The sequence below is a fragment of the Camarhynchus parvulus genome, chromosome 3 (genome assembly GCF_901933205.1).
Source record: "Camarhynchus parvulus chromosome 3, STF_HiC, whole genome shotgun sequence".
In the NCBI taxonomy this organism is placed as follows: Eukaryota; Metazoa; Chordata; class Aves; order Passeriformes; family Thraupidae; genus Camarhynchus; species Camarhynchus parvulus.
The window spans coordinates 18,584,254-18,593,170 of NC_044573.1; the positions used below are offsets into that span (position 1 = coordinate 18,584,254).

General features: G+C 54.4%; 2 protein-coding genes across 2 annotated transcripts; both read right to left on the bottom strand.

Moving 5' to 3' along the window:
* Positions 1-388: 388 nt before the first annotated feature.
* LOC115901574 (acrosin-like) lies at positions 389-2,558 on the bottom strand. The gene is made up of 5 exons (XM_030944284.1): positions 2,488-2,558; positions 1,965-2,207; positions 1,397-1,662; positions 1,051-1,196; positions 389-574 (listed from the first exon to the last, which is right to left on the bottom strand). The coding sequence occupies exons 1-5, from the start codon at positions 2,556-2,558 to the stop codon at positions 389-391; spliced, it is 912 nt and encodes a 303-aa protein (XP_030800144.1).
* A 3,700-nt stretch (positions 2,559-6,258) lies between these two features.
* On the bottom strand, positions 6,259-8,501 carry LOC115901577 (acrosin-like). Its single transcript, XM_030944287.1, has 5 exons — positions 8,431-8,501; positions 7,909-8,112; positions 7,329-7,594; positions 6,921-7,066; positions 6,259-6,444 (listed from the first exon to the last, which is right to left on the bottom strand). Exons 1-5 carry the CDS (start codon positions 8,499-8,501, stop codon positions 6,259-6,261), a joined length of 873 nt encoding a protein of 290 aa, XP_030800147.1.
* Between the last annotated feature and the right edge of the window lie 416 nt (positions 8,502-8,917).

Here is an 8,917-nt window from a genome sequence, read left to right on the forward strand (position 1 = left end):
TATCCTCTTCCAAGGCTTGAGGTAGCAGGTTCCTCCAGCCCATGGTGACTCAGAGCACTCTCCTCTCTGACCAGGCCCTTTGGAGCTCTTTGGAGCCACTGTGTCCCTTTGTGCCCCCAGGCTCGTTCTGCAGGTGCTGAGCATGGCACTTCTTGTCTTACCCAGGAGCTGGAATTGCACTGAAAAGATGGTTCCCTGTGAACAAAGGTAATTTTATTTCAACAACTAAATCAACTCCAGTGTGTGTGTGTGCACAGAGGAGATGAGTGTGGTCAGGACAGAGCAGGATTTTGAGCCTGAGGCTGCCTTTGGATCAGCAGGCATTGCCCCAGCAGGAAATGGTTGTGGTGCTCTGCAGTCTGCCCTGGGTCCTGCCTGGTTCTGCTGCTCAAGGAGCACTTTTAACTGCGTTTATACGCATATTGTAATCGATCCAGTCATAGAAGTACTGAACGGAGACGTAGACTCCAGGCCGCATTGCTCTGGCACAGCCTTTCCCCCAGCTGGTGAGTCCAATGACCCACCAGTAGGCAGCGTTGTTGTCCTGGCACATGAGAGGACCACCGCTGTCACCCTGCAGCAGAGCAGAGAGGATTAAGGTGGTGTTGGTGGCACCTGCCAGCACTGGGGCTGTCTCCTTCTCTCTCACAGCCCCTGCCAGAGCTGTATTCTGGGCAGAGAAAAGCTCTGCTCAGAGGCTGGAGCCTCCAGAAGCTTGGCTGTGAATGAGTTGGGTTCTTGTAGGGTAGAGCTCTGTCTGTTGTCCCTGCACAGGAGTCCTGGATGTGCAGAAGATGGAACTTTGGCACCTGGACATCTTCACTGCCAAGAGCACTAGCTGGGCTTTCTGGGCTTTCTGGGCATAAGGGGAGGCCTGGGCAGGCAGATGTGGATGGGGAGTGTGTGGGAAGCCCCCACAGCAGTCAGGGGGAGCTGGGGCTGGGAGGGTGACTGAGTGGCCGGGCAAAGCAGGCCCTGGGCTATGTTGGGGTGGTGCTTCCCTGGCTGCTGGTGCTGCTGGGGGCTGAGTGGCTCGTGACATGTTCCTACCTTGCAGGAGTCGATGGTGCCCTGTGGGTAACCAGCACACAAGTTGTGGGTGTGGATTTCCCCTGCATACCAGTCAGTGCTGTTGCAGAGCTGGAGATCGATGAGCTTGACCTTGGCCTGCTGAAGGTGATCAGCTGAACCTAGACCTGTGAGTAGAGAAAGGAATAAGCCCCCAGCAGCTCCATGCTGGTTCTGCTTCTCTGTCAGGCAAATCCCTTCCCCTAGGGGCCGGCCCTTCTCTGCAGGGATGTATGTTCTACAGCCTGGCTTTGGCCTTTGCTGTGGGGAAGGCCAGAACCTATCTCCAGTGTGCTGAGCTGGCCCAGAAGTCGCTCTTGGAACTCACTTCTTGCAGTAGTGGCACCCCAGCCAGCAATCCAGCAGTTTCTCAGCTCGTAGACACTTAGGGTGGGTTCAGCCAGACAGGCCAGCTGGGTGTAGGAGCTGCACAGGACAGGACGGTCCAATTGCATCAGGGCAATGTCGTTGCTCATGTCTCTACGCTTGTAGTTGCGGTGTATCACCACCTTCTTGACATTGCGCACTTGTGCCCCAGGGCCCGGCTGAGACAACTGGGTGGCCCCAATCAACACATACAGCAGGCTGATATTACTGGAAAGGAGATGGAGAGAGAGATGAGAGGGAGTCATAGCAGCCCAGCAGTTGCTAGACCTCAGCGTGGAAAGGAAGAGAGGGAGCAGTGCTCTGGCAGGTGTGAGTGCCCTTGCACATCTTAGGCTGGGGGAATGTCAAGCTGGAGGCTGCTAGGAAGCTTTGGCATGAGCCCAGGCTTCTCCTGAGCACTGTGGCAGCCTGGCTGCCTGAGAGGAAAGGGGATGAGAGTAGCAGGTAGTGCTGTTGGCAGGGCACCTGCTGGTGTTGTGGAGATGTCCCCATTCCCTGTTTCTCCTTACTCAAACTTGTCGAAGCAGTGGGCTGCTGTGAGGACCCAATCTGCAGTGATGAGGGAACCTCCACACCAATGTCCCAGGCCTGGTACCCATGGGTGCTGGATGCTGACGAGCCAGGGCCATTCTGCTTCTGCGGCACCGGCACCACCCACAATGCGTGTCATGCCGTAGTCATAAGCCACGTTGCCGTAGGAATAAGTCATGGGGCTGTTGACAGGTGGCGGAATTCGGAACCCACAGCTCCCTCTGCAAGCACAAAATCATTTCCATGCTGCTTCATGGCCTGCTGTGGCTCAGGCTGAAGCTCAGCCCTCTGCCCTCCCCACAAGGGCTTGCACACACAGCAGGCCAGGGAAGCCCATGGGGTGTGTGTCTGTCTGTGCCAGCACCTGGCTGCTGGCAAGGAACTGAGGCTTCCCATGGTGGGTGGGAAGCTGTGGCCTGGCCATGGGGGACAGGCGGATCCCCTCCAGGGCAGGCCGCAAGTGTTGCCATGGCTCCTTCCCTGGGCCTGGGGCCCACTTACCCGCAGGTGTACTGGATGCTCTGCGCCAGCCCGCTCACGGTCAGCAGGACGAGGAGGCCAAACCAATTCATGGCTGCCAGAGGCACGAGTCAGCTGCAAGCACTGAGAGCTCCGTGCAGCAGCACAGTCACAGCCGCACTGCCTGCAGCAGCTGTGCTGCCCGTGGCGCCCTTGGTCCTGGGGCTGATGTCACAGAGGGGTGGGTTCCATGTTCTGAGCACTGCGGGGTTCTGTATCACAGGGCCCACTGGGGGAGGGGCAACGTGGAATCAGTGAGCTATTGAATGGTTTGGGCTGGAAGGGACCTTGGTGATCATCTAGTTCTGACCCCCTTGCCTTGGGCATGGTGGGGTAGCTTGCACTGAACATGTTTTCAGAGCTCAGCTCAGAAGCTGTTCTCAAACTCAGGGACAATGGCTCCCCCAGTTGGTGGGCTTACCTGAATGGTGGTCAAAGATTAGGATAACTTGTGATTTGTCTTTCTTCATCACTGTAGGTAGTCTTTTATAATAATGATTAGATGCATTGCCTATCTTATACTTTATAAATATTTTCTAATTATTTGATGTCCTGTTTACTTATCCATTTGCAATTTTTTGCAGTTCCTGTTGCCTTAAATTTTAGCTTTTATATTTTTCTGATTCTCTGCTGCCTTGCTATGTAACTCTGAACTTCATATTAAGTGGTGAATAAGTTCTTTTTACAGGGTAGTTAGACAAAACAATCCCTTCTCAGCTTGAGAATCAAGGACAATCACTACCCAAAAAACAGAAATAACAGCAAATTGAAAGGGGCAAGCCAAGAGGTCGCAACTTCATGACCTGAAGCTGTAATTGGACAGTTAACCCCGATATGTAAATTGACCAAACTATAAAAGTGTAAAAACTGGTGGCCATGATCCATCTTAGATCCAACCTGGGTGTAGCCCTGGCCAGGCTCTTGTACTGCCCAAGGTGTATCCCTTAAAGGCCTTTCAATAAATACCAGCTTTATTCATTTAAATCTGTCGAGTCTCTGTTCCAGATAAACATCCTCAGGCATAATTTTGAATTACAGTAAATGACATTTATTCCTGAAGTTGATGTCTGTATCTTCTGTGCTGACCCTGCTTACATTAAAAACAGGCATCCACAGCTGCACTGGGATGCCAGTATCTCAGCAGCTTCACAGTCAAGAATTCCTTCCCAATATCTCATCTAAAGCTACCCTCTGTCCCTGTAAAGACATTGCCCCTTGTCCTTTTAGGACCTGCCCTTGTAAGAAGGTTCTCTGCTGCTTTCTTAGGCCCCTCTTCCTGCAGGATGAGGCTGTGCAGTCCCTGGGGCAGACAGCAGCTGAGGAATCCATTTGGGGCAGGCAGCTGGGTGTGCAGCTGCAGTGCCAGCTGCAGATTGAGCTCTGGCTGGCAGGAGCCTGGGACCAGAGGCTGTGAACTGCCCATGCTTTGCATAACAGAGGGCACAGGGAGCTGTGGCACTGGCCAGGATTTGAATGGACACTGAGCACTGCAGCAGGAGCTGGTGGCTCCTTATGGAACGTGACATCTGTGAATCTGCTGGGGGAATGCTGAGGCTGAATGGGTATGCAAACCTACTCTGACTGGGTGAGAGTGGCACGGGTAGGGAATCAAACAGGGCTACCATCGGCTCATTGGAGCCACCTGTGCTTCCAAAATGGTCACCCTGGGGAGTTTCCTCAGCACTTTGGCAGCCCAGATGGGACCCAAGGGCTGCTGGAGCCTCCGTCCTTCGGAGCAGGTATTGGTGAGTTCACCTGGGATCTTTAGAGCAAGAAGGAGCCAAATGGGAGGATTACAATTTCGTGTGTAGACTCTGTGTAAATTATATGGGTGCATTTGAGCCTCTCTATTGTTGTGGCATTTCATGCAGATTTGGTGAAATCACTGGTAGAGGGTGGAGAAGGCATGCACAGCATGAGCAGTGTAAGGTGGCCACAGAGGAGTTGTGGAGGCCCCTGTCAGATGTGAGGTGGGGGGCCCTGAGTCTCTGTTCAAGTCCTTTGCAGACAGGCACAGGGAGAGCCTTGTGTTCCTCATGCCACACAATGGGTGCTAGGGTCCCTGGGCACACACAGAAGGGGGTGGAAGTCCCTTCACAAGGGACTCCTTCAGAAAGGGGTTTCACGTGCTTTGAGGTGTTTGATGTGATGGGAAATATCCTCGGTTTATTTAGGTGAGGAGATGTCCATGGCTGAGGTTGCACAGAACTAGGAGAAATTGTTTGGGCAGCAGAATTTTGCCAGGACACCACAATAAGGTTGTTCCAGGATGGTTGGGTGACTCTAAGCTGGTCTGCTCACTGGACAGGGTAATGGCCATCCCCAACCCTGAGTGACACTCTTTCGCTGTCTTTAGTGGCCAAGCAGCCCCTGAAATTTACTTCAGGAAATATTTGAAGAAGCTTAAGTCAGGGTGGCAGGGACCAATACAGATGTGGGATGGTTCTTCTCAGCCCAGCCCATCTTGATTAAGACAAATAGAGGAGTGCACTCGCTGGGAGATAGGATTCAATTGGCCGGGAAGCCAAGAAGAATATCTAGAAGCAGATGGATTGACATATGATCCAAGGCATTCTGAAGCCTTCCATTAGATGGAGAAAGTCAATGTTCACTTGCTTTCACCTGGATGAGACCGTAAGTGCCTTCAACAAGGCTTTCTCATGGAATCCCTCTAACTTTTTTCTTTCCCTCTCCCACCACTCTAAATATTGAGATTTGATTGAAAGGATATAAAATTAAAGGGAGAATTTGTACAGTGTGTAGACGATTTGTTAATTAGTGAGTTAAGAAGATTCTTTCCCATTCTGTAGTGATTATCTACAGCCCTCAGGCAAACCAGCACAGCAAGCTGCAGGTTGTGTCTCTGCAGCTGGCTCTTTGATTGCTTCTTCTCTCCATTTGCCATGCTTATACAGCCCTCTCATCTTCCACAACTTCTCCCTTTCTCTGCCCTCATCTCCTCCCAAATATGGAGCCACCCCAGGCATCATTTCCCTCTGGCTCACAGGTGGGCCGTGCCTGTGAACAGCCTTGGTGTTGCAGGTGGTGTTGGCCCACTCACCTTGGCCTTCCACGGCATTCCTGGTGTGCATTCCTATTGTTCCTGCCAGGTTCCTCTCCCCAGAATGACCCCAGCTCTTCCTCTGAGTATCTGTGAAGTGTGACCACCTGGCACATCCATCCCCCTTTGCTGCCTGTGAAATGTGGCTCTGCCTAAGGGCGCTGGCACTCCAGTCAGGAGCCAGGAGTTTCCCTTGTCATGCTTGGGAGTTTCCCAGATCTGTTCCCTTAGCCCAGGCTCTCACCAGGCCCTAAATCAGCAGCCCATGTGCATTGGAGCACCAACCCCGAGGTATCTGCTTTTTTCCTATCCTCTTCCAAGGCTTGAGGTAGCAGGTTCCTCCAGCCCATGGTGACTCAGAGCACTCTCCTCTCTGACCAGGCCCTTTGGAGCTCTTTGGAGCCACTGTGTCCCTTTGTGCCCCCAGGCTCGTTCTGCAGGTGCTGAGCATGGCACTTGTCTTACCCAGGAGCTGGAATTGCACTGAAAAGATGGTTCCCTGTGAACAAAGGTAATTTTATTTCAACAACTAAATCAACTCCAGTGTGTGTGTGTGCACAGAGGAGATGAGTGTGGTCAGGACAGAGCAGGATTTTGAGCCTGAGGCTGCCTTTGGATCAGCAGGCATTGCCCCAGCAGGAAATGGTTGTGGTGCTCTGCAGTCTGCCCTGGGTCCTGCCTGGTTCTGCTGCTCAAGGAGCACTTTTAACTGCGTTTATACGCATATTGTAATCGATCCAGTCATAGAAGTACTGAGTGGAGCTGTAGACTCCAGGCTGCATTGCTCTGGCACAGCCTTTCCCCCAGCTGGTCACTCCGATCAGCCACCAGAAGTCAGCATTGTTGTCCTGGCACATGAGAGGACCACCGCTGTCACCCTGCAGCAGAGCAGAGAGGATTAAGGTGGTGTTGGTGGCACCTGCCAGCACTGGGGCTGTCTCCTTCTCTCTCACAGCCCCTGCCAGAGCTGTATTCTGGGCAGAGAAAAGCTCTGCTCAGAGGCTGGAGCCTCCAGAAGCTTGGCTGTGAATGAGTTGGGTTCTTGTAGGGTAGAGCTCTGTCTGTTGTCCCTGCACAGGAGTCCTGGATGTGCAGAAGATGGAACTTTGGCACCTGGACATCTTCACTGCCAAGAGCACTAGCTGGGCTTTCTGGGCTTTCTGGGCATAAGGGGAGGCCTGGGCAGGCAGATGTGGATGGGGAGTGTGTGGGAAGCCCCCACAGCAGTCAGGGGGAGCTGGGGCTGGGAGGGTGACTGAGTGGCCGGGCAAAGCAGGCCCTGGGCTATGTTGGGGTGGTGCTTCCCTGGCTGCTGGTGCTGCTGGGGGCTGAGTGGCTCGTGACATGTTCCTACCTGGCAGGTGTCGATGCCTCCCTGTGGGTAACCAGCACACACATTGTGGGCGAAGATTGCCCCTGCGTACCAGTCAGTGCTGTTGCAGACCTGGAGATTGATGAGCTGGACCTTGGCTTCCTGGAGGTGATCAGGTTGAAGTTCAGCTGTGAGCAGAGAAAGGAATAAGCCCCCAGCAGCTCCATGCCAGTTTCCTCATCTCTCAGGGGGATATCCCTTTCCCTAGGGTTTGTCTTTGCCTCTGCAGCGGAACTGGAGCGCTGTGACTCTGCTTCCTGCCTCTGGGGAGCAGGCTAGGCCCATCTCTGCAGACGTGTACATCCTGGAGCCTGGCTTTGGTCTCTGCTGTGGGGAAGCCCAAACCTTCTCCCAGCGGGCTGAGCTGCCCCAGGTGTTCTTGGTACTCACATCTTGCAGCAGTGGAACCCCAGCCAGCCACCCAGCAGTTTGTCAGCTTGTAGACACTTAGGGTAGGTTCAGCCACACAGGCCAGCTGGATGTAGGAGCTGCACTGGACAGGATGGTCCAATTGCATCAGGGCAATGTCGTAGCTGTAGTCAGTAGGGTTGTAGTACTGGTGTAGCACCACCTGCTTGACATTGCGCACTGCAGCCCCAGGGCCCGGCTGAGTGAACTGGGTGGCCCCAATCACCACGTAGACCAAGCTGGCATTACTGGAAAGGAGATGGAGAGAGAGATGAGAGGGAGCAGAGCCATGTGCCTCAGCAGCCCAGCAGTTGCTAGACCTCTGCTTGGAAAGGCAGAGAGGGAGCAGTGCTCTGGCAGGTGTGAGTGCCCTCACACATCTTAGGCTGGGGGAATGTCAAGCTGGAGGCTGCTAGGAAGCTTTGGCATGAGCCCAGGCTTCTCCTGAGCACTGTGGCAGCCTGGCTGCCTGAGAGGAAAGGGCATGGGTGTAGCAGGTGATGATGCTGACAGGGCATCTGCTGGTGTTGTGGAGATGTCCCCATTCCCTGCTCCTCCTTACCTCATACCGTCAAAGCAGTGGGCTGCTGTGAGGACCCAATCTGGACTGATGAGGGAACCTCCACACCAATGCCCTGGGCCTGGTAGCCATGGGTGCTGGATGCTGACGATCCAGGGCCAGGCCCCTGGCAGGGCACCGCCACCACCCACGACACGTGTCATGCCATAGTCGTAAGCCACATTGCCGTAGGAATAAGTCATGGGGCTATATACAGATTGCGGAGCTCGGAGTCCACAGGTCCCTCTGCAAGCAGAAAATCATTTCCATGCTGCTTCATGGCCTGCTGTGGCTCAGGCTGAAGCTCAGCCCTCTGCCCTCCCCACAAGGGCTTGCACACACAGCAGGCCAGGGAAGCCCATGGGGTGTGTGTCTGTCCGTGCCAGCACCTGGCTGCTGGCAAGGAACTGAGGCTTCCCATGGTGGGTGGGAAGCTGTGGCCTGGCCATGGGGGACAGGCGGATCCCCTCCAGGGCAGGCCGCAAGTGTTGCCATGGCTCCTTCCCTGGGCCTGGGGCCACTTACCCGCAATTGTCCCATGTCCCGTGCACCATTCCAGCCACGGTCAGCAGGATGAGGAGGCCGAGGCCATGCATGGCTGCCAGAGGCACGAGTCAGCTGCAAGCACTGAGAGCTCCGTGCAGCAGCACAGTCACAGCCGCACTGCCTGCAGCAGCTGCGCTGCCCGTGGCGCCCTTGGTCCTGGGGCTGATGTCACAGAGGGGTGGGTTCCATGTTCTGAGCACTGCGGGGTTCTGTATCACAGGGCCCACTGGGGGAGGGACAACGTGGAATTGGTTAGCCATAGAACGGTTTGGGCTGGAAGGGACCTTGGTGATCATCTAGCTCTGACCCCCTTGCCTTGCTTGTGGAGGGGTGGCTTGTGCTAGATCTGGTTGTTCAGAGCCTGGCTCTGAAGATGTCCTTGAACACTTTGAGGTGCGGGGCTACCACAGCTGCTTGAGGCAACCTATGCCAGTGCATCAGTATCCTCACAGTCAAAAGCTCCTTC

What these genes read in the sequence shown, in the direction of transcription:
- LOC115901574 (XM_030944284.1), bottom strand. Translation starts at nt 2,558, where the DNA reads ATGAATTGGTTTGGCCTCCTCGTCCTGCTGACCGTGAGCGGGCTGGCG. An exon ending in CACTGCTTCGACAAGTTTGA is followed by an intron (nt 1,663 to 1,964) that starts GTAAGGAGAAAC and finishes TCTCCTTTCCAG; the next exon opens with TAATATCAGCCTGCTGTATG. An exon ending in GCACCATCGACTCCTGCAAG is followed by an intron (nt 575 to 1,050) that starts GTAGGAACATGT and finishes GCTCTGCTGCAG; the next exon opens with GGTGACAGCGGTGGTCCTCT.
- LOC115901577 (XM_030944287.1), bottom strand. Translation starts at nt 8,501, where the DNA reads ATGCATGGCCTCGGCCTCCTCATCCTGCTGACCGTGGCTGGAATGGTG. An exon ending in CACTGCTTTGACGGTATGAG is followed by an intron (nt 7,595 to 7,908) that starts GTAAGGAGGAGC and finishes TCTCCTTTCCAG; the next exon opens with TAATGCCAGCTTGGTCTACG. An exon ending in GAGGCATCGACACCTGCCAG is followed by an intron (nt 6,445 to 6,920) that starts GTAGGAACATGT and finishes GCTCTGCTGCAG; the next exon opens with GGTGACAGCGGTGGTCCTCT.